Raw genomic sequence first — 24,806 nt, forward strand, 5'->3', positions numbered from 1 at the left:
AATTCTTCAAGTTAGCAGTTACAGGCTTCAACTATGCTGTGGTAGTTAGGAAGATGGGTCACCAGGACCTCTTTCAAGGAAGATCTTGCTGCTGAGCTTCAGAGAATGTGGTTAGCAGACAGCCTCCTGCTGTCAGCTCCTGCAGAGAGCCATTTCACCTGGGAGTATGCCCTTCCCAGGGCAACTGACCTTCAGCAGGTGAGCTAAGCAGGCAACACTTGGCTCTACCAGGTTGGCCAATCTTTGTCAGGCCTGTATGGCAGCATGACTTCTCCCTCTGCCCAATCCTACTTTCCTCTCCCCTCCTTTCACATGTGTCTATTTCTAATAAACATCTTGCACTCCAAACTGTCTGTGTTTGCATCCAGAGAACACAACCTGCTTATGACATGTCTTTTTCATTTGCATTCTCACTTCATTTTACTGCAAATCTCAGGAATATGCTTGTGTAGGTCCAACTCTTAGAATGATCATGATACTTAAAGAGCATGCTTTTCAGTGTCTAGATTTCACTTTATTTAATGAAAGAAAAGAATATAGGTAGATTTCTCCCTGCATTATCCCACATGGTACACAGAAGAGGATATAATTATTGTCAATAAGGTCTTTATGAAAATTGCCTATAAAACGATAAATGCAAAAATAGCACACATTCAGGCATGTATTCCTACAGTATTATTGATTATTGAGCAACTTCTACACACAAGGCACAGGTGAAAAAAGCAGTGAAAAAGCTCCTGCTCTAGAGGAGTTTGCATTCTAGTGGTTGCGACAGAAAAAATAAATCAGTAATTAATAAATGTAATGCAATACCAGGGTCTGTGAGGAAAAATAAAGTAGGGTAGGTGAGAGGATAGAGAATGATTGAAGAAGCATCTTATTGTCTTAAAACTATAGACAGCGAGGAAATGCTGCAATCCACACACGGCTGGGCTTGCACAGTCACATATACATTTAGAAAGTCACTTTCCTTGACAGTATGTATCGTTTTTGTTCCAGTGAAGAATTCATCATGCTCAACTTTCCTAAAATAATATTTCCTCTGCATTGTGAGTCCACCTGCTGCATGAGACATAAAATCTTAAATCTATGATACTAACCTATATAGCAATTTTGTCTTGGGGAAAGAGCAGCCCGAACCATCATAAGCTGTAGTCAGACACAGCTGTCTCAGGCAGATGGCTTTAGTGGGCAATATCATGAGCTTGCCAGGTTTTCTAAAATATGAAAGGGTTTTCTGCCTCATTAGTACTCCATGGTTGACCATCCACAAACACCTGGCGTTCACGCTTCTTCCTCTTGTGGAAATATCACTACACATAGTCTTAGGTCTAAAGGATTTATGTTATATAATTTTTGCCCAAAGAATCTAATACTTAGATAATCCACAAAAACACCATTTGGAAAAACCCTTCCTCATGTAGTTTGAGATGAAAAATTGAAATCAGGACCGATAAGGAAATGGTGTAGTGGAAGAAGCACATTAAATTACTTTGCTCCTTCTCAGTACTCAAACTACTTTGTCCAGAAGGAATCCCAGGTGGCCTTCACAGTTCTCTGTTTACACCATCAATATAAGAATGAATAACACAAACAACAGTTTCTTTCCAAGAATAACTGTGTGCATCTCTACTTTTTTCTTCTCACACTCGACAAGCACTTTGTCATCATCATCTTCAACACATACATTAGGTAAACACCAACATTACCAATTACAACTTGCTAAAGGCAAGAATCATAACATATCTACACCTTGCTCAACTCTTGTTATGAGGTTAAGCGGAAAAAGCAATAGACTTGGAGTTTGGAGAAGCAGTTTAAAATCAGGTACTGTGATTTATTAGCTTCTTAAAAGATTAAACTGTCCCAAGGTTATAAATTTCAGTGTTTATATTTGTAAAATGGAGATAACATCCACCCAAATACTTTACAAGGTCAGTAAAGAAATGTGTTTTAAAGTATTTGAAAACTACAAAACGATCTGCAAATGTAAGGTATTGATATCACTGGAGTTTAGATTTAAATTTTAACATATTATTCTGATATAATTTTCAATTGATCAATAAAAAATACCTTCATTTAAGAGGTCTTTATTCACTACCTTCTGTGTTACACTATGGGGAATATTAAAAAGGATAGCTATCTATGTTATCAAGGAGCTTACAAATCAGATTTCAGAAGGGGAAATATGGAGGAAAGATGTGGTTTTGGTTTTTGCCAGTACTGAGTACTTTCTATGTGACAGATATTATTACAGTGTTTTACATGTAGTAACTCTTTTAATTTTCAGAAACCTACGACAAAGGTAAAGGTAATATTTTTATCTCATTTACAGTTTAAGAAGATGAGGCACAAGAAGTTTGGAAACTTGCCCAAGTCTGAAATCCTAGTAACTATTAGAGTTAAGTCACACACTCAGGCAAGTTGACCACAATGTTACATTACATCTCAAGTTGGGCAGAAAACACACACACATATATGCATCATTAATAATAACTAATGAGGATTAATAATACTAAGGCATCAATGAGGATCAATAATACTAAGGCAGTATTGATGCATCAATACTGTATCAGTACTGCCTTAGTATTATTGATCCTCATTAGTATGATAAATACAAAGCTCACCCTGGGGAGGGGTAGTCAAGGAAATCTTCATGATATGAAACCAAAACTAGATCCAAACTTGTTTTGAGGATTCAGATAAGAAAAATTAAATAAAGGACTAATAGAGTATCACTTTCCATATGTACTTTTTGAGGGTACAATAGGTATATATCCTTGATTAATATATAACATATTATATAATATATAAATTATATAACATTACATAATAAAATATACTATAACATATAAATTATATTATTTATATATTTAACATATATTTATATATTATATATTTATGTTATATATTAATATATTATTTATAATACATAACATATATTACATAATTCTATATTATATATTATGAATTTATTAATATATTCATAACATATGAATATATATAAATTATTTATAACATATAATATATATTAATATATTATATATGGAGAATGTAAAAATACCATATATATCTGAATATCTCATTGGATATGTACTTTTATAGACTAGAGTTATTTCATAATTAAAACAGACTTAAAGCAATGTCTGATTACTTATCCATATACCTACCAGTCTTAATCCATTTTATTTAAAGAGTTACAATTTAAATATTTTCCTATAATCAAGATCATTAAATCTTGGCCTATTAAAATGGAAAATAACTTGAAATAGAATACTTGATGTCTTTTCATAATAAAAAATGCCACCAGGCAAATTATTTTCAGTCTGCATGAGTAGCACTGTGTCAATTTTCCATGATACAGACAGGAGGCTGCCTCACTCACTCCTCTGGGTTTTTATATTTGCTATAATTACAACATTTTATATATAGGAAAGCAATTTTGAGAGCTATTTTTCAAACGGCATACAAAACAATGGCCTCATTGAAATTTCCAGCAGAACATGTACATTGATTGCTTGTTGGTCCTGCATGTAGCTGATGAAACTTACCAAGTGATATGTCTGGGCCTTTAAAACGTTGAGATCAATAAAGTTTTCTTCATTATCTGTCTCTTCTTCCTTAGAAAATAAACAAATTTTTAAAAAATTATTAAAAACTATAATTAAACAATATATTTCCAGTTTTCACCTACATGCTATACTAGGCTATATTAAACTTGATATAAAGACTAGTGTAGGAAAGGGTATTTAAAAGCCTAGTGAACGTGTGCATAAAGTAGGGCACAATATTATTAACAGTTCATCTGTTTTTTGAGGTTTTGATGGTATTACTACTTAAATAGCACCATTTTTCGGTCAATAAAGAAAGGCAAAAAACGGAGGGAGGGAAAGGAAGGGAGCCATTGCTATAGAACTACAGATAAATATAAAAACAGGGCAAGAAACAAACCCAAGTGGCTGGCAAATTTGATATAAATAGAAGGAGTTAATGGATATTTTTGAGCAATAAGACTGAAATGGACAAAAATGAGAGGTTGACAGACAGAGAATATTCTCATTTGCTCCGACCAATCACATTGATACATATTTTTGACATCTCATCTCTGGTATGTTCAAGCTTGATAAAATAATGGTTACCAGTACTGGTTGGTCCATGGTACTTAAATCCATTACAAAGGATAGTTTAGGTGGGTGCCAAGCTAATCCTAATCTGTAGACCAACTGGATGTAGAGGGCAGGGGTAGAAAGTGACCCTTTGAGAACCAACTCCCTCCCCAGTATGCAGTAAATATGGAGTCTGAGCAGGTTCTATGAGCATGTAAGACAAAACATGAGCTCCTCTTTTTTTCATATGTCTTTGTGGTGACAAGTGACATAGTAAGTAACAAAAATTTAACAAGGATATTTCAACCTCAAGGACACAATAAAGACAATGGAACTGGGCCCTCAAGTCATGATTTTATAAAGAAAAAAGAGAATGTCAGTTGGTGAACACTTCCATATGTAGAACTGTACAAAGCTGTAGTAGATTTCAAAGATAATCCTTATCTTCAACCATTTATAAATATATAAGATACTGGTTCTCCAAGTGTGGTTCTGAGAGCAGCAGTAACAGCATCACTTAGGTATTCCTTAGAATGCAAATTCTAAGGCTCTATCCCATATCTCCTCAGAAACTATGGGGGTTGGAACAACGAAGGTAAGGTATGAGAACTATGCTAAACCTTGGAGAACCAGAAACATTTTAGTAAAATAAGAAACAACATAAATGTAGATTCTATACACTCCAGTGACGTTTACTTTTTTTAGAGTGGGGCAGTAGAACAGAAATGCAGACAAAAGTGATCACTTTATATCTTAAAACTGAAGCAGAGGTATACACTTTTGACAAATGGCTTAGTCTAGTCTGTGTTTGCACTAATAAGAGTCTACTTAACAACCAGAGTAAATGAGTGAAATGTCAATGACTCAATGCCCATGGGAGAAGAGACAAGTTTATAATGCTTTTACAATAACCTGATCAGTACTGTTTACATAGGCAATCAATAGATACTTGTTGAACTATATTGGACTGAACACTAATAGGTAAAAAGCTTTAATAGTAGGTACTAGAATGAATCAGCAACCAATATATGGTGCTGTTTCTCCCACAGCCAGGATTTACAGGTCTAGGAATCAAGGGGTGGAAATGGAGTAGAATCACTTGCTATTACCCCTAGTAGCCCACTGGCAAAATTCTTGCTTCCTGTTCCCATGATCTTATGCTTTGCTGGCTTAGAGGTCTTAGTTCCAAAAGGAAGAATTCTTCAACCAGAAGATACAACAACGATTTGATTGAACAGAAATTAAGACTGCCACCTGGCCACTTTGGGCTCCTCATACCTCTGAATCGACATGGCAAAGAAGGCAATTACTGTATTGGCTGGCATGACTGATCCTATTAACAGGACACTGGACTACTCCAAAATCGAAGGAAGAGTATTCTAAAATACATGAGATCTTTTAAGGCATGGTATTATCATGCCCTGTGATTAAAAATCAACAGAAAACTACAACAACCAAATCCAGGCAGGTCTACTTAACGGCTCAGACACTTCAGTAATAAAGATCTGAGTCACCCCACCAGGTAAAGAACTATAACCAGCAGAGGTGCTTACTGAAGGCAAGGGGAATACAGAATAGGTAGTGAAAAATGGTAGTTATAAACACAACTACAAGCATGTTACAGAAATGAGAATTGTGATTGTCATGAATATTTCCTAGTTGCTATATCTGTATGTGTTTTTGTTTTCTTTACTCTTATTCCCTTATCATGTAACATAGATGTACTGACTTTATATTATAGTATTTAAGTATTGTTACTTTTGTAATATTTAAGTGATATCAGGGAGAAGAGTAGATATCACTTATGGACTTTATCTCCTCTTCTGGAGAAGGAATTAGAGCAATATCTGTTGTATGTAGAGCAGTTACATTCTATTAGATGAAATTATAACCATGCTATGTATGGTCTTTATTTGAAGATTATGGTTTAAGAAGATGTATATGGGTGGTAAGGTGACAAGGGGTCGACTTTTGATGGTTAATTTTATGTGTCAATTTGACTGAGCCACAAGGTGCCTTGGTGTTGGTTAAACATTATTCAGAGTGTGTCTGTGAGGGTGTTTCTGAATGCAATAAATAATTGAATCAGTAGACTGAGTAAAGCAGATTGTCATCACCAATGCACATGGGCTTTATTCAATCCACTGAAGGGCTGAATAGAACAAAAAAGCTGAGAAAGAGAATTTATCATCTTTGCCTCATTGTCACTGAAGACATTAATCTTCTCTTGCCTTCTGACTCAGACTGAAACAAACTATCAGCTCAGCTCTCCTGGTCTTCAGGCCTTCAGACTCAAACTGGAACTACCATCAGCTCTTCTGGGTCTCCAGCTTGATAACTGTGGATCTTGGGGCCTTCTCAGCCTCCATAACCATGTGAGCCAATTCCTTAGTCTTTTTCTATACGTGTGTGTGTGTGTACATCCTATTGGTTCTATTCCTCTGAAAAATTCAAACTAATTTATAGAAAAAGGATTAAGTTACTAAGTATTATTAAGAGAGCATTTAAGAGGAATTCAAATGTAAACAGGCTTAGAAAATTGTTTTGTAAGCTATTAGAATACATGAGGATTCTAATTTCAGTAAGTCAGAAGGCAGTCAAAAATTTCCTATTAGTCTAATATGCCTTCTTAATTCTGACTGCCAATTACTATGGATATGATTATGTACAATAGGTGGGAATATTTTGTGTTATTGACCCCAACATATTTATAAAAATAATTATTAACGTGTCCTAGCTTGATATGGGCAAATTAAAAGTTTCTAGTTTCTAGATGATTATAGGAGAACTTTGACTGTGAGAAATAGTCTTTTTTTTTTTTTTTGAGACAAGAGTCTTACTCTGTTGCCCAGGCCAGAGTACAGTGGTGCAATCTTGGTTAACTGCAACCTCCAACTCCCGGTTCAAGCAATTCTCTTGCCTCAGCCTCCCAAGTAGCTGGGACTACAGGCACACACCACCACGCCTGGCTAATTTTTGTATTTTTGTAGAGATGGGGTTTCGCCATGTTAGCCAGGCTAATATCAAACTCCTACCCTCAAGTGATCTGCCCACCCCAGCCCCCCAAAGTACTGGAATTACAGGTGTGAGCCACCACACCTGGACAACCTTTACCATCCTTGAGCAACGCCACAAACTCAGACAACAGAATCATGTAATATCCCATCATCAAAAGGCTTCCTGGTGGTGACCCAGTCCTCCTTAAAGAGAAGAGTAGAAGTAACAGAGGGCTCCTTAGAATAATATGATGACAATAAAGAAGAAAAGAAATTAAAGAGACATGATGCAAGGGAATGAAGAGCTTCAGGGCCAACCCCTTTGAGGAAGGCCTTCAGTTTGCTCTTATGATAGTAGAAGGTCTTCACCTCATGGCTGGGAAGAAATGTGTGAAGAGGCTGCTTTCCAGTATATTTCTCTAAATTCACACCCCCAATAATGGTGCCTTGAACTCTAAAGGGTTCCCAATTTAAAATGAGCTATAGTTTCTAAATGTTACACAACGATGTGCTGACAGTTTGATTTTATGGTCAAATATTTAATGAGTATGTACTATGCACCAGGCCCTGCACAATAAGCTGGACACACAACAATAAGAAAAATTACACATAGTTTCTGCCCTTGCGGATATTTTTCTTCTGACTAGTGGGTTTTTCTTTATTCCCCAGACTAGCAGTTTTTAGCTATATGCCTTTGAAGTTAAATATTAATGTACTAGAACCAGGTATCTGTTCATAAATTATTCATAACTATTAAATAGTTATTAAGAAGATGAGGGAATAAATAAGGTGAACAACTGGGGATATATGAGTACTTAATTTCTGAGCTTGAATGGAAAGATCTGTTACACAAAGAATAAAGTCTAAACTACTTTTCATGCCCAAAAGAATCTGAACTTGGTCTATCTTCCAAGTTAATCTTATGCTACCCACCCCCTCACATAGGAACTCTGGCCATAGTAGTTTTCTCTTAGTTCCTTGATGATGCTAAGCTTCTTCCTGCCTTCAAAGCTTTGGCACATGCTACACAGCCAGGGTCTTGCCCACTGCCTGCTACATAACAAGTGCTCAATAAGTATATGCAGAATGAATGAATATATCTTTGTCTTGACTTTCAAAATTCATCACATTAAAAAGTATCTTTCATATTGACAAGTTTTACAATGGTCTTTTTCCTTCTGTAAATAACAGTCATCTTTTTTTACATATATTGTTTAAATAAGGTTTATTTACATTGCTATTAAAAATACATGTTAAAACCTTAAAAATGCAAAGCATAGAAAACAGTCATTCATAATTCTCCTACCCATATATAATGAATGCTAATATATTTATTTTTTTACCATATTTTACGTAATGTTATAACATAAAATTTGGAATCCTCTCAGTTAATTTTATAGCATATAGTATAAGTTACATTCCCATGTCAATAACTTTGTATTTTTCTTCGTAAACTTTGTAAACTTTTTTTTTGTAGAGACAGTGTCTTGCTCTGTCACTCAGGCTGTAGTGGAGTGGCATGATCATGGCTTACTGCACTTTCAAACTCCTGGGCTCAAGCAATCTTCCCACCTCAGCCTCCTGAGTAGTTAGGACTACAGGCATGCATCACCATGCCTAGCATTTTTTTCTTTTTTCTTTTTGGTAGAGATGAGGACTCACTACATTGCCCAGGTTGGTCTCAAACTCCTGGCCTGAAGCAATCCTCCCACTGCTTCCCGAAGTGCTAGGATTACAGGTATGAGCCAGCATGTCCACCCAACAATTTTTAATGGTGATATACTTTGGATATATATGTCCCCTCCTTTGTCTCTGGTCCTTCTCCCCTCCTCTGCTCCTTCTCTGGCCATGTGAGATGCCTGCTCCCACTCTGTCTTACCATGGTTGTAAGCTTCCTGAGGCCCTCACCAGAAGCAGATGCTGGTGCTACACTTCTGGTATGGTCTGCAAAACTGTGAGCCAAAATAAACTTCTTTTCTTTATAACTTACCCAGCGTCTCAAGTATTCCTTCATAGCAACACAAAATGGACTAATACAAATGGCTTTATAATATTCTATTCAGATAGCATCTAATCTATTTAATGGTTATTTTTCAGCATTTGCTATTAAAATTTTGCAGTGATTAAAACCTCCATAGCATATACTAACTTAAATACTATACTAACCTCAATGGCAAATTTCAATTACTTATGTTAAACTAATTATCTATTGATTTTTAAAATTACCCAAAAATTTTAATTGATTTATGACAGCAAAATATAGTTGACCTTTGAACAACATGGGTTTGAACTGCATGGGTACACTTAAGCACAAATTTTCTTTCATTTCTGCCACCCTTGAGACAGCAAGACCAACCCTTCCTCTTGCTCTTCTTCTTTAGGCTACTCAATATGAAGACAGGGAAGATACTTTTATGATTATCCACTTCCACTTAATAGTATATATGTTTTCTCTCCCTTATAACTTACTTAGTAACATTTTCTTTTCTCTAGCTTACTTTTAGTGTAAGAATACAATATATAATACATATACAAAATGTGTGTTAACTGTTTATGTTATTGGTAAGGCTTCAAGTCAACAGTAGGCTATTAGTAAAGTTTTTGGGAGTCCAAAGTTATATGTGGATTTTCAACTGTGTAGGGGCTGATGCCCATAACCCCCACACTGCTCAAGGGTCAACTGTATACTATAAAGTTGTTTTTTTCCCCACCATTTCTGCTTGAAATCACATGTATACTCCCTAAAGTACCAGCGTCAGTCTAATTCAAGTTCTGAGAATTATCTTGAGAAAAAGTTCTTTTGTCTCTGTCATCTTTAGCTGCACACTATGGATGGCATGTAAAACATGTAAAAAGGCGCAGATTCTCCCAAACAACTTAAATAATGTTGATTATTTAAAAGCATTAAAAAAAAAATCCTATTCATCCTAATTGTAGACGAATAAAGGAATTCCTTAGAAATGAATGGTATGCATATAAAGCAGAATTTATTAATCCCAAATTCTTTTGTTCTGTTTTAAATTATTTATTAGTCACAGTCTACCTAACATCATGAAGGGTTGTTATTAAAGTATTTACTCATATAACTAGTGGTATATATTTCCCTGAACAGTTTAAGAACCTCTGCTAAAATTCAGACCTCAATCATTAGAGAATACAAACATTAACTTAATCAAAAGTCCAAATGATGATACTCGGCACTGTATTTAAAAGCTTTTCTTCTTTAGAAACAATGAAATAAAATATATTCCAGATAATGGAAGTCTGGGGGAAATTAAGAGAATGGAAAGTGGCCGAAAGGTGAAAATGAACAGAAAGTTCAGCTACACACATACCACAAATTCTTCATCCACTTTATTTAATGTTAATTCTGCATCATCTTCTGCAACAGTTTCTTCTTCTAATTCTTCTACTGGGTATATTGGCCTAAAATAATAAGGTTAAACATGAGATGGTAAGTTTAATATTTAGTAAGACAAAAAATCATAATGCAAATATTATCTCTTCTATGCCAGGTTTTGTCCTTTTTCACTCCACTTCCATAATCACTGTTAAATGTTTCATGTATTTTTCCTAAAACTTTCTATGTAAAAAGCAAAAGTGGTTATCTTCAAATTTATAAAAAAATGAGATGATACTACGAATGGTGTTACCCAATTTAATGCTTCTCACCAATACACCATATTTAAATACATATGTATTTCTCATTATTTTTTACATACCTGTACTGTATTTCATTGAACAATCAATACCATAATTAATGTAACCAGCAGCCTATGACTGAACGTGGAGGCTTCTAATTATTTTGCTAGACAATATTGCAAAGATCGTCTTTGTACATTTATCATTGCACATACCACTCAGAATAAATTTGTTCGAGTGAAATAGCTGGATAAACAACTTTGTACATGTTATTGTTTTGCTATATACTGCCAAAATTGGCTTCCAAAATGTTACCCTAATTTAGACTCCAAACAATACTGAAGGAGAGTGACTCTATTTCCATATATTCACCAATATGATAAATAATACAAACTTTAATTTTAGCACATCAACCACGTGAAAAAAATCTCATTCTTGTTTTAACTGCATTTCTTTGGCATGAAAGTGATTGAACATCTTTTCATATTTTCATTGGTTATTTGCACTTCTTTTATGGTGAAGTGTCTATTTATGCTCTTTACTTTTTGGCTTTTTGTATATTAAGAAAATTAATGTTTTGCCTAATCTCTCAAAAATTATTCCCCTAGTATATTACTTATAAGCTTGGCTATTCAAGATTGTTACAGTTCTTATTAGATAGAGTTGGTAACCTTTTCTTGCACAGACCCTCGCTTTAACATCATATATTTGAGGCTGTCTGTCATACTACAACCCCTGTACTCCTCTGGTCTTTTAATACTTCTATAGTTTTACTTTTCACATTCACACCTTTGATCAATCTGAAGTTTATTTTAACACAGGTAATAAGAAGGATTCCAGCTTTCTTCTTATTTCCAAAATGTAAAATTAGTGGTCCTAACATTAAACTTTGAAAAATTATGTATTCATCAAGATTAATGACACATATCCTATATTAAAAGTACTCAAATGTATTTGGGTTTATTTATGAAAAATTTTTTTTTCTTTTTTTATCCAGTAACAAAGCTAGAGAGAAAACTTGTATTAAAAACTTCTACCTGGCTGGGTGTGATGGCTCACATCTATAATCTCAGCACTTTGGGAGGCCAAGGCGGGTGGACTGCCTGAGACCAGGAGTTTGAGACCAGCCTAGGCAACATGGCGAAACCCCGTCTTGACAAAAAAACATTAAAAATTAGCTGGGAGTGGTGGTGTGCACCTGTAGTCCCAGCTGTGCAGGAGGCTGAGGTGGGAGGATCGCTTGAGCCCAGCAGGCAGAGGTTCACCCCAGCCTGGGCGACAGAGTGAAACCCTGTCGTAAAACACGAAAACTCACGCCTCAATCATGTTAACAGAATACAAAAATCAACATTTACTATTATGCAAAATACTGTGAACTAAATCAATCATCTTAAATAATAAATTTCCTAATTTTTCATTAATTAGAAAATATCTCAAAGGCCATGTTCTTCCAGGATTCATTTTGACATTTAGAGATATAAAAAATTCATCTATATGTAATGTCTATCTCATTTACATGTTACATAGCTGATATATTCTCTAATGTTGACTACTTTTCAGCTCCCTCCTTTTATTCCTCATTTAAACATAGTCCTTATAAGTTATCCAAGTCACAGTCTCTTCAATAAATGGTGCTAAAAAACAAAAAAAGAAAAACAAATAGTAATGGGAAAACCGGATATCTACACGCAAAAGAATGAAACTAGACCCCTACCTCTAACCACTTATAAAAACCAACTCAAAATGGATTAAAGACTTAAATATACAATCTGAAACTGAAACTAATAGGAAATGTGGGAGAAAACACTTCATGACTTTGGTCTGGGCAAGAATTTTTTGAATAAGACCTCAAAACCACAGGCAATAAAAGCAAAAATAGACAAACACGATTACATCAAACTTAAGGAAACAATCAAAAGAGTGAAGAGACAGCCCACAGAATGGGAGAAAGTATTTGCAAACCACGCATCTGACAAGAAGTTAACATCTAGTATGTATAAGAAACTCAAGCAACTCAATAGCAAAACAACAACAAAAACTAGTCCAATTTTTAAAATGGGCAAAAGATCTTAATAGACATTTCTCAAAAAGTACTATAGAAATAGCCAACAGATACATGCAAAAATGCTCGACATCACTAATCATCAGGGAAATGCAAATCAAAACCACAATGAGATATCATCTCAACCCAGTTAGAATGGGGATTACCCAATCCCTCACCCCTCAAAATAACAAAGCCTGATGAGGATATGGAGAAGGGGGTACCCTTGAACACTGTTGGTGGGTATGTAAATTATTAGTACAGACACTATGGCAAACACTATGGAGGTGCCTCAAAAAAACTAAAAGTAGCACTACTCAATTATCCAACAATCCCACTACTGATTATATATCTAAAATAAATGTAATCGGTATGTTAGAGATATCTGCACTCCCATGTTTATTGCAGCACTATTCACAATACTCAAGATATGGAATCCAACCTAAGTATCCAGAAAAGGTTGAATAGAAAAAGAAAATGTGGCCTATTTTCACAGTGTAATACTATTCAATCATAAAAGAGAATGAAATTCTGTCATTTGTAGCAATCTGTATAAGCATGGAGGACATTATGTCAAGTGAAATAAGCCAAGCACAGAAAGACAAGAAGTAGAGAGTATAATAGTGGTTACCATAGGATGGGAAGGGTAGGGGAAAGGGAGGATGGGGAGAAGTTGGTCAAAGTGGGTGAGTACAAAGTTACAGTTAGAAGGAATAAGTTCTAGTGCTCCAATGCACAGTAGGGTGACTACAGTTAACAATATTATATATTAATTAATAATATATATTTGAAAATAGCTCAAAGAGATTTGGAATGTTCTCACCACAATAAAATGATAAACATTTGAAATTATGAATATGTTAATTTCACTAACTTGATCATTGTATATTGTACACATGTATCAAAACATCACATTGTACTCCAAAATTTGCACAGTTATGTATCAATTAAAAACAAAACTAAAAAATAAATTATCCAAATTACAATACATAGGCCAGGAATAAGATGTGCTGAGAAACAAAGGAAGTGCAAAATAGAATAGTGTTTGAGATATTACACCACAGCTTCTGGTGAATTTAGAATATATTAGGCTATGAATTTAGTAGTTTTTTAAAATGCTAAATACAGCAGCACATCTCATAACTTATTTTCTCTTGAAATTTAATAAAGTATTATGCACCATGTAGTCATTCTTTATATTGTACTAAATAATAATGTTTGGATTGAAGCATATGAAATTGCCATTGTTTTAGTTTAAAAATAGATGAATACGAGTAATTTCATATGGCTCATCCCAATGATAACCTAATTCAAGGAAGTTATTAAACTTAATAGGGAGATTATACCTAAAAGAATATAATTGAATATACATTAAAATGTTAACAGGGAATTTTATATATATGTGTATATATACACACACATCTTTCTACAGAAGTTAGTTCTAATGAAAAAAAAAAAAAAAAATCACTGCTTACTCATAATTTACCTGAATAGTGCCTTCTACATTCTAACCTATTAAAAATCCCAAACTGCAGAGCATAAAATTTATGTTTTCTAATTATAATCTCTATAAATTGAGTTTCCAAATGTTCTATTTCATCTATATGCTCAATATCTATTAAAACATCTAAGACAGACCAAGCATTATGCTAACAGAGTACTTGTGAAGATTTCATGATTTCTAGCAAGAACATCAGAATAGTAAAGAACAATTTTATACCATATGATAAATATAATAATAAATATAATAATAGAAATAAACAAAGCACTGTCAGGTTGGACACAAAAGCAATGAACAACATCTAGGAGAGTGTCAGGTAGTTTCTTCAGTATTATTCTTGCCCAGTAACTACTAGCAAAGGAGAAAATCCCACTTAAAGTACTATATTAATTTCAATTTTTTCCTTAAATCTGTAGCTATCAGTTCCCTCTGTGTATATATTATGCTTATGTGTGTAAACACATGTACAAGAGACTTTAAAAAAAATGTTCAGAATTTACAAAGATACATAGTCACAGTTAAACCTTCAATAATTACATATTTGAACAGGGAAGGGGCACAATAATATGTAACACATTACTTCATAATTAGTTTTGAAGACATCAGACATTCTAATTTTGTCTATACTGGTTTTTCTTAATTATCTGTGGCATTTTCAATTTAGAATAGTCAAAAGGAAATAATTCTTTTATGTTCAATTAAATAGCTCTGCACCCTCAGAGGAAAATACTCACATAAAATTACTATTATCAGGTTGGGTAATTTTTTACCTTTTCCAGGTGAAACCAATATATTTCAATGCCTCTTCAGCTAAGCAATCAAGAACATAGCATACATGTTCTCCATAACCTGACTTCAATTTTGAAGGAGGAAAATCTGCAGTTCTCCCCTGAAAAACAAAAGAAAAAACAAAAGAAAAAACAGGGTATTATTTGTCAGTTATACTCCAAATGTCAAAATTTAAGCAAAGAACTGCTGAATGGATGTATCACTTTTCTTTCAAATGATTTACAATAACTGTAATTACATTGCTTCATAGAAATCCATTTCAAGTCTTTGTAACCTATTGATACATAAAAATACTGAAAATAAAGATTTTTATTGTTAAATGTATCAAATTAAAAGGCAGTAACATTATAGCAGAACAAATTATTGATCTTATTAGAGTGAAAAGAAACCAGTAAAACTATTTAAATAACTATGTTAAGGACAGAATGATTCACTTGTCAAAAATTAATAACATTTGTACCAAAAATATCTTACTGCCTGCCCAGGAGAAGTCAAAAATGAAAAAGCACAACTGCTATCATGGTCTTAAGTACAAGTTCCCTTTCAGAATATAAAGTGTTTTGACTTTGTAGGGTATATTTTTTAATTATCATTTTTTACATCAAGAATTAACCATTCCAAAATTTACCTCTCAGATATATCAAGACTTAATATATATATATGTATATATTACTTTGGGCTAATAAAGAGTATATACTGAACATTTTCAGAAGTGACATTAATGTTATAATACAAACTATTTTAAGGAGGTTTTACCTGAAAATAAATTCATAATTATATTTACAGAGGAGTCATCTAAATGGCTAGCATTTGTTATTAAATTATCAGTGTTAACATTCATAACTTGAGAACATGGAGAAAGAAGGGTTGTTTACACTTACAAACGACCGAAGCTCGGATAGTATGTTAGATATCGTGGCATTAGGGTCATCATATTCTTGAGGCTGCTCAAAGGGACGTCCTGCTTTAGTAATCAACCAAGCGGCAAGAGTACAAAACATGTAGAACTGTTCACCAGGGTTGGTAGGCAGTGCAAAATAGTGTCTGTTTCAAAACAAGGAGGAATGGGGGTGTATGTGAAATAATGCAAATAAGTCTATAATAACTAATAGGGCCGAATTCACAACTGTCCAACAATCTTTCTTCCCCCCAATGATCATCAAATCAAAAGGCCTCAATAATTCACCCTTTCAAGTTTCCAGTAATCCACAGCACTCACATTAAATTTTTAAATCATCAGGATTAGTGCAATTACTACTGTACCCAAAATATTAGATCAAAGACCTTACACCCGGGAAATGTAGTGCCTGTTAGAGCACAGAGCATGTAGAGTTTTTGCCAAAATGATTTAAGTGTCAGTAATAATACGTTAGTACCTTATTAACGAAAATGGTAATCTGGAAGAACCTCAGAGTTTAAAAGAGATCTCAAAAGATTACTCATTATGCATTTTTACTCTTTCTAACCTATCACCTATGGTAAACATTTGTTTTTATCTTGGCTGCATATTCAATCACCTGAGGAGCTAATAAAAATACTGGTACTTGGCCAAACATTGCTTCTTCCCTCATGAATGAATTAAATCAGAACTTCAGTGAGTGTAGGCCCAGTATGGGGTATATTTCAAAAGCTTTCTACATGTTTATAAGGTGTAATCAGGATTAAGAAACTGTGAATGTCACATCACCAATCTAAAAAACATCTGTGGGCTCTTGCTTAATCCCCTGGTCTACTAAACACAGTTCTACGAGGATCAGTATGATTTATACCTAAACATTATGGGAATAAAACTCACTAGCAACAACATTCAAGTCAGTTTAATCAAAGATCTTATTTTTCTTGTTCATGTGTAGCTATCATTATTATGTTTGCAATGTATTTACAACTATTATAATCATTGTCATAAAGATCAGTCGTGTACTCCTTCATGTTTCTCAAACTTTATCCTGCAGGATAAGTGTAAATGTTCTGGAAGATAACAGAAAGTTGGGAAGAAAAAAGGCCATGAATTCCTTCCAGGTATATGCTCACTATCCTTTCAAAGCACCCACCCACCAAAAAGTCATCTTTTCCTTATTGGCAGATAACTCCTCTAGGGCACAGGAATGAACACCAATAGATACTGTAAACCTAGGACAGTGGTTCTCAAATATTAGTGTCCATCAGAATCATCTGGAAGACTTACTGAAACAGACCACTAGTCCCCATCCTTATAATTACTGAAAAGGTAGATAGACCTGGGAAATGGCCTGAGGCATTTCAGTTCTAGTAAGTGCCCAGGTGATGCTGATGCTGTTGGTCTGGTGATCACACTTTGAGAACGATTAGACTAGGATATTCCCACACAAATCCATGATTCAAAGTGTCCTGCTGAACCCCTGAAGACACAGAGATGACATCAACAGAACCTTAAGGTCATTTTCTTTTCATTTGAAAAATACACTTGGAAAAAAATGCATTTTTATTAATACAGGAAATGTTGGTTGTCTATACTATCCTGATCGATTCACTTTAATAATCCCAGGACTACCTTTTCTAATATGGATCAAGCAACACTACTTTTTTCCTTTATCTTTTCTCCGACTATGGACTAATTTAATATGAACAGTTTACATAAAGCCTACATATCTTTCAATTCAATTTATTGGAAGAGAGCAGTGGAATGAGATTAAAACTATCAAGGGAAATTATTTGAGCCTGGCTGTAGACATTAGTACTATAGATTCTTAATATTGATTGCCTTTTATGGAATAAAATAAACGTAAGTATTAAAGTGAAAGAAAAGCTATAAAACTGATTTACCTGGCTACTGCTAAGCTACAGTGATTTGAGGAGAAGGTCCTAGCCGACCACTACCCTCAGCAAGTAATGGCACTGCTTTCAGGATATGTTGGACTTCTCCCCCACCGGAACAAGGGTAGAACTTTAGGTTCTATGATAGGGGACAATTCAATAGTTGTCATTCGTCTTTTCCACTTTTCAGTTTCTGAGAGTATGGTTATTGCAAAGGCAGAAGTCTTTTAAACCACAGCAAGTAGTTAACAAATTTACTAGCCGCATTTAAAGCGCTCCTTAACAGGGTCGTAAGTACCCACGGTCCCCAGTTGTATAAACAGGGTCTTAAACAATAACAAAAAAAAAAAAACCCCAAACTAGAAAAAAAAGCCTTAAGTGATAATGGCATTCCTCTCTGGAGACGAGATTTTGGGCGGTTTTATAATTTTTCTAGACATTTTCTTGTGTTTTTCTGAGTTTTCTACAATGAGTATTTGTTTTATCTTTACAATCATAAAATACAGTTTGTGTTTTGTGGTAATGCGTGTGTGTTAAAACAACAACAACAACAACAAAAAAACAGGCAAGCTGTCTTCCAATCCTTTCTGCCGTTCCAAAACTTATTTATTCTCTCTACAAAAACACCAAGTCAGGGCTGCGTGAGCTCCACGGACCTCCCCGGAGTTTGGAGTGAAGTGCCCTTCTCTGGCTAGGCAGACGGAGGCAAGGAATTGCTAACCCGCTCTCACGGAACTGGTTCCCAGCAGGACCAAGGAGGGCATCTCCCTGGAGGCTAGCAGGCACCCAGGCGCTTGGGGACACCGGCACCCACCTGGACGGGGCCTTCAGGTTGCTCTTCCGGAGGAACTCCTCCTCGTAGCGGAGCAGCTTCAGCTTCTCCACCAAGTCCTCCATCACCACGAACATGTGGTAGGCCGCGCCGGGCCCCCGCTCCACGACCACTTCCCCGGTCCCTTCGCCACGGGACCTAGGCACCCCATCTTCCAAACCCGACGTCGTGACGACGGCCAGGGCAGCAGTCATCGCAGGACGGAGAGAGTGCAGCGTGGGCTCAGGCCCACAGACCTCTGCGGCCTAAGCCGCCAGCCCTGCAGCCGCCAGTACAGCCACGACCGGTTACCAGGCGACCACCGGACAACCCGTCACCAGGGAAACTAGACTCCGCCTCCTTCCCTCCAATCAGGGCGGCTTTCCTGAAAGACGTCGCCCGTGGCGCGCCTCTTGCCCTCCCTCTGCGGAAATGGTGGTCGGGAAGCAGCGCCGCCCCTCATGGAGGCGTGGCGTTCGCGCCCCACCCCCCGCTGCCTCTCCTCCCTCGGCTTCTGGAAGACTGAGGAGAGGCGGCTAGTGACTCTGAGCTGGCTTGAGGTGTGTTGGACCTGGTGGTTGCTAAAGGCAACTAAGCGGGCATCTGGGTCAGCTAGTAGCTGTTAAAAGGATTAAAGGGAGGTGAAGACGTGCAGTATTGAAGGCTGCACTGGCACACTGATACCTTTATTTTCTCAGAATTGAGAAGTTGTTCGTAGTTGTAAAGATAGTCAATACCATAGGTTTCACTTTTACTGCAGGAACTTTCCAACAAGAGGTTTCTCTCGTTCTTTCTTTTTTTAATTGTATCTTTCTCTCACTAGGCAATGCTGCACATAACAGTATACTGTAAAGCTTGAAGTACTGTATTGCATTGCCTGGCTATTACTCCAGTGCTAGGAAAGTGGTTGGAAGGATGAGGAAGAAGACAACGAACAAAAGGAGGCATTTGGGAGGCTTTGTTTTACTTCAAAAACAAGAATACTAAGCTTCCAGCCTGCTGCTTAATCTGTTTCAAACCCATTACATGTAGTATAAAGTTTTTGGGTACTTCGTTAAATCCAGCAGAATAGAGATGGTCTTAAAAGGAATTTCCCTGCCCTAAAGCTGTAAGTATGGCTAAAGATAGGGTGTTACTGCTGTATTCTGCAGTTATTGACCTAGAAAATTCAAGAAAAGGTACATAACTGACCACAGAAATGGCCCAGCTTTACAGTTTTCAAAAGGATTGTGTATCGGGCAATTTTCTTAACAGTTGCAAAAAATGAGGTAAGTGGTGGATGCCTGGCAGTTTTTTGGAAGAAAACTTAATACAAGAGATTGAACATATATGTTCGTGTTTATAACGTGACTTTCAAGGGCTCACTGATCTCTTGTGTCTGCCACTACAAAGTATAGAAGGGCCACATTTTTGGATAACTGAAATTTGAAATGTATCTACAATATCCTGTTTTTGTTAGAAAAATGAGAACACACTTTTCATTTTAATCCATCTACAGCTAACTTGTTTCTGATACTAATAAGGTTATCAAAGTGAAAAGTCAGTAGGGCAAATACCATTTGCCCTATTCATTAAAGAAAGGAAGTACTTAAAATTACATTCATTAAAGTATTCATTAAAGAAAGGAAGTACCTAAAATTACATTCATTAAAGTATTCATTAAAGAAAGGAAGTACTTAAAATTACAGACTTGTGTAGAGAATAACCTGAAGCGGAGCCCACTGAGAATTGCTTTTTAAATAAATAACATTGCTTGCCTAGCACAAGTCATGAGCCAGCTGCTTTTAATAAAGTTGAGTGAGAAAATTGGGTTTGATGTTACCCCACTACCAAATTGATCTTTCCGGGTCTTTGCCTTTTTGGAACAGTGATTCTCCCCATACGTCCATACCCCAACCACCAGCACGTGTGCAGCCTGGGGGTGTTATCTGTTTGTATAACAGTCACAGTAGTGTAAGATAGATGTATGGCTTTATAAGACTGAAGAATGAAAGCTTACATATATGTTTTGGGGTCCTAAGTTAACTAACAAGCAAACTGTGGCTTTTTACATGACTCTGAAAAAGCTCTCAGACTTGGGAAGTAAATTTATTACACTCAGGGAGGGAGATGTTCTTGCCAGGCATGCTGCCTACTTAAGATATTCTGACATTTTCAGGAAGTTACGTAACACTGTATGAAATAGTCAAACGTTGCTTTTTAGCTGATAAATCCTCCAACAACATATGTATTTTAACTTGGGGGAAATAAAACGACTCCCAGAGTCTTAGCCATTTCCTTCCCAGGTACAATACTAACTCAGCCTGGCTTGAAAGTAGTATCAAAGAATAATTTCCCCCACTTAACTGTGAAGAATAAAAAAACCCGAAAATATAAAGTATTTCCAGTAATCGTGGCACAAAGAGAACAAAAAAGCTAACTGTTCAACACTGCATGTTTCCCCAATAAAAAATTTTTGAAAGAACACTGAAATTTCATTGTTCATTTCAGAGATTTTTGCTGATTCCTTGTTTACCTGTAATAGTTTGTAACACATCAAAAGGTCTTTTCCTTGATAGTTTTCTTCAAGTGTGTGAAAATGCACTCAAATCCTCTTGTAGCTGTTTCAGCCACTTGGAAGCTTTGGGGAATACATTTATATTAGGTTTTTGTTGTTTTGTTTTTGCAGGACTAGCTTATTTGTTGACTAAGGAGTTAGAGCTTGAAGAGAATGAACCATGTTCATTCTTCCTGTAAAATATCAATTTCATCCCTGGTTTTATTTTATTGACCACTATTAATAACTGGTCTTCTGACTTTGACTTTTATTTCTTACATACTATCTGTGAGGTCATTGAAGGAATTTTTTTTTTTTTTTTTTTGAGACGGAGTCTTGCCCTGTCACCAGGCTGGAGTGCAGTGGCACAATCTTGGCTCATTGCAACTTCCGCCTCCTGGGTTTAAGCAATTCCCCGGCCTCAGCTTTTTAAAACTCTTGGATCTTTCTGTGAAACTCTGAAAACTAAATAGCATTCCAGGCCGGGCACAGTGGCTCATGCCTGTAATCCCAGAACTTTGGGAGGCCAAGGCAGGTGGATCATTTGAGGTCAGGAGTTCGAAACCATCCTGGCCAACATGGTGAAACTCCCGTCTCTGCTAAAAGTACAAAAATTAGCCGGGCGTGGTGGTGGGCGCCTGTAATCCCAGTTACTCAGGAGACTGAGGCAGGAGAATTGCTTGAACCGAGGCGGCAGAGGTTGTAGTGAGCAGAGATGGTGCCACTGCTCTCCAGCCTGGGTGATAGAACGAGACTCTGTCTTAAAGGAAAAAAAAAAAAAAGCATCCCAGTCAAAGCCAATTTAAGCTCAGTGGATTTCCCTGAAAGGTGCTTAACAAGGATGGAGGTGAAAAGGAGGCAGATTGTAGACTGGAGGAAGGCTGTCCAGCCGCATCTTCAAATAGAAGAGCAAGTCCTTCAGGCAAACTTTAGGCTTAAAGAACAAAGCTGCGCTGTGTTATAAATGGCTTAGTACCACCCATTTGGGTTGTTAAAAACTTAGAAAATCGCTAACTGAATAAATCTTCCTTGAAACTATAGAAAAGGAAAAACTTTTTCTGCCCTCTTTGGAAGTAGCTGTGTCTGTGAGTTAAATGAACATGAGACAGGTAAACAGGAAGAAAGCACACAAATTTTATTTAACATTTTTACATGCACATGGGAGCAAAGGAAAAATGAAGTTGATAGGGCCAACAGTTTACATGCCTTTTTTTTTTTTTTTTTTTTTAGGAAAACAAAGAATGATACATTTGTAGGGAAGTGACAAGACAAAGGAAAAGGGATTTAAGCTTGACAAACTGTAGAAAAGTGACTAGGAAAAACATGGGTAAAATTAGCAGAAGATAAGGAATATTTTAACAGGTTTGTTTCTGCAGACCCATTTTAGCATTAATTTCCAGTCTCCCATCATAAAAATGTTATTCTTTTCCTGGTACAGGGATGGCTTCTTTCTCATGGGAAATTTTATGACTTGCTTTTAAGTAGAAAGGGGAAGGTCAGAGAGCCCTTCATATATCTGCTGTATCGCAGGTGCCTTCAGATCACAATAATCAATATGCAACAATATGCAACAATAATCAATATGCAGCATATTTTGGGGTGGCATGTTCTAAGCCCCATTCAACCTCATCAAAAGTATCTGCCAAAAATCTAGAAGGAAAAAAATCATATTTATATGTAAATCTTTAAAAGCGATGCCTTGTAAAGCAATGTGAAGACATTACCTCTTCAAAACTGTCCTATACATCAGAACCATGCACTCAGACAACAAAATAGGAGTAACTATTGCAGTTGCTGTGATTAATTAAAATATCCAAGAGAATCTACAGACAAGTTTTAAGACAGCTCAGCAAGTTTGCCATATATGAGATCCAAACTAAAAAGAGTTATTGGATGCATAGTATTCTATTGACTATTTGGAATTAAAAGCACTTAAAACCCCAAAAAGTTACTGGAGATGATAGTTAGAAAAAGAAACCTCACAATAAGCAACACATAGCACCCAGGAACAAACCTATCGTTATCTTTATAGAGAAATTGTTAAACTTTACTGAAAGTTTTGGAAAAATTCAAATAGGAATACAATGTTTATAATGAGAAAAAATCAGCATATTTGCCCAATCTATAAATTTAGTATAATTTCAACTACACTTCTAGGAGGGCTATTCTGAAATTCATATGTAAGCATAAATTTTATATAAGTATGAGGAAAGAATTACAATATATCAGCAAGATTCCTAGTACAAGTATAAATTAATGATATTATCAGAATATATACAAAATAGCCTGAAAGCAGATGAGCATTCATATGGAAACTTAATGTGCAGCAGAATCAGTGTTACCTCCTAGTGGAAAAAAATCAGCTATTCACAAAATGCTATTAAAACCATGGGCTATCCATATGGAAATAAAATTATATCTATGACTTCCATCACATAAATTTCAGATGAATTGAAGACAAATGTAAAACATTTGTAATGTGTAGAAGAAAGCAGTATCTTTAATCTCGATGTAGAGAAGGAGTTCGTAAAAGAAAAGATTTAAAAAGAGAAACTTATAAAAATTTAAGAACCCAGATACAAAATAGGCCTCTATAAACAGTGAATAAAGAAGATACTTGTGAGTCATATAATATCAATGGATTAATCTCCAGGATACACAAATAGATCACTGCAAAGGCTCTGCCATTCTAGAGGATTGTAGGTATGTTAGTCTAGGTTGGGGTTTCTCATTCTAAGCTCTATTGTGATTTCAGGCTGGATCATTGTTGGAGGACTGCTGTGTGCATTGCAGGATGATTAACAACATCCTTGGCCTCTACCTACTAGTTGCCAGTATCACCACCCCTAATGTTCTAAAATGTCTAACTAAAAATGTCTCTGGACGTTGCCAAATGGCCCCTGGTCGGGGGTGGGGGTGGGTGGCGTGGGGTGGGGGTGGGAGGGCAAATCACCCTGATTGAGAACCACTGCTCTAAATTCATGAGTGGAAATTGCAGATACCTTTATAAGGACCAGGCATGTAAAGGTAAATGAGTGACGTGTGTGAGAGACCTATGGGGACCCTGAAAATTCCTGCACCATCTCGAGGAGGGGACATTTTTGTCAGGCAAGAATGCAGCCCAACTTTGCCATGTGTTCTGATTTTGCAAGGATCTGAAGTTAGATTTATATGTCAGTGTGAGATCCTAATGCTCTTGAGGGTGACCTTTTTGCACAGAAAGTATTTCACAGGCCGCTTTAGTTAAAGATATTTATTAATGCATTAAATTTCAAAATTTAGAAGCCTTGTTCTGAACTTTTTAGTTTGACATTCAAATCTTATTCAATTTATAAATGTAGTAAATTTGTTACAGCTATTTAAGGGGGGGGGTTACAATTTAAATTCCTGTAGAGGTTTTACTTGTTTATAAATTCATTATATTCTCTTTAATGGCTGACAAACCATTCCAGATACTGATAAATTCCCTAAATCTAAAAGTAAAAGAAAAAGAGGTGGTGGGGCAGGGCCGGGGCGGGGGTGGGGGGGGATGGTGGTGGGCGGGGGGGCGGGGGCGGGCAGTGCAGTGGATTAAGCTCTAGTAAATGTTCC

General features: G+C 36.0%; 1 protein-coding gene across 1 annotated transcript in view; it reads right to left on the minus strand.

Moving 5' to 3' along the window:
• Positions 1-19,120, minus strand: part of IFT57 (intraflagellar transport 57) — a 68,013-nt gene extending 48,893 nt beyond the window's left edge. The window contains exons 1-5 of the mRNA XM_007985911.3: positions 18,683-19,120; positions 15,957-16,119; positions 15,057-15,175; positions 10,438-10,528; positions 3,552-3,620 (exon numbers count right to left, since the gene is read on the minus strand). Coding sequence (XP_007984102.3) covers positions 3,552-3,620; positions 10,438-10,528; positions 15,057-15,175; positions 15,957-16,119; positions 18,683-18,894 — 654 coding nt within the window. The 5' untranslated portion in view covers positions 18,895-19,120. The remainder of the gene's footprint in view (positions 1-3,551; positions 3,621-10,437; positions 10,529-15,056; positions 15,176-15,956; positions 16,120-18,682) is intronic.
• Between the last annotated feature and the right edge of the window lie 5,686 nt (positions 19,121-24,806).

The sequence above is a fragment of the Chlorocebus sabaeus genome, chromosome 22, assembly GCF_047675955.1.
Source record: "Chlorocebus sabaeus isolate Y175 chromosome 22, mChlSab1.0.hap1, whole genome shotgun sequence".
Lineage (NCBI taxonomy): Eukaryota > Metazoa > Chordata > Mammalia > Primates > Cercopithecidae > Chlorocebus > Chlorocebus sabaeus.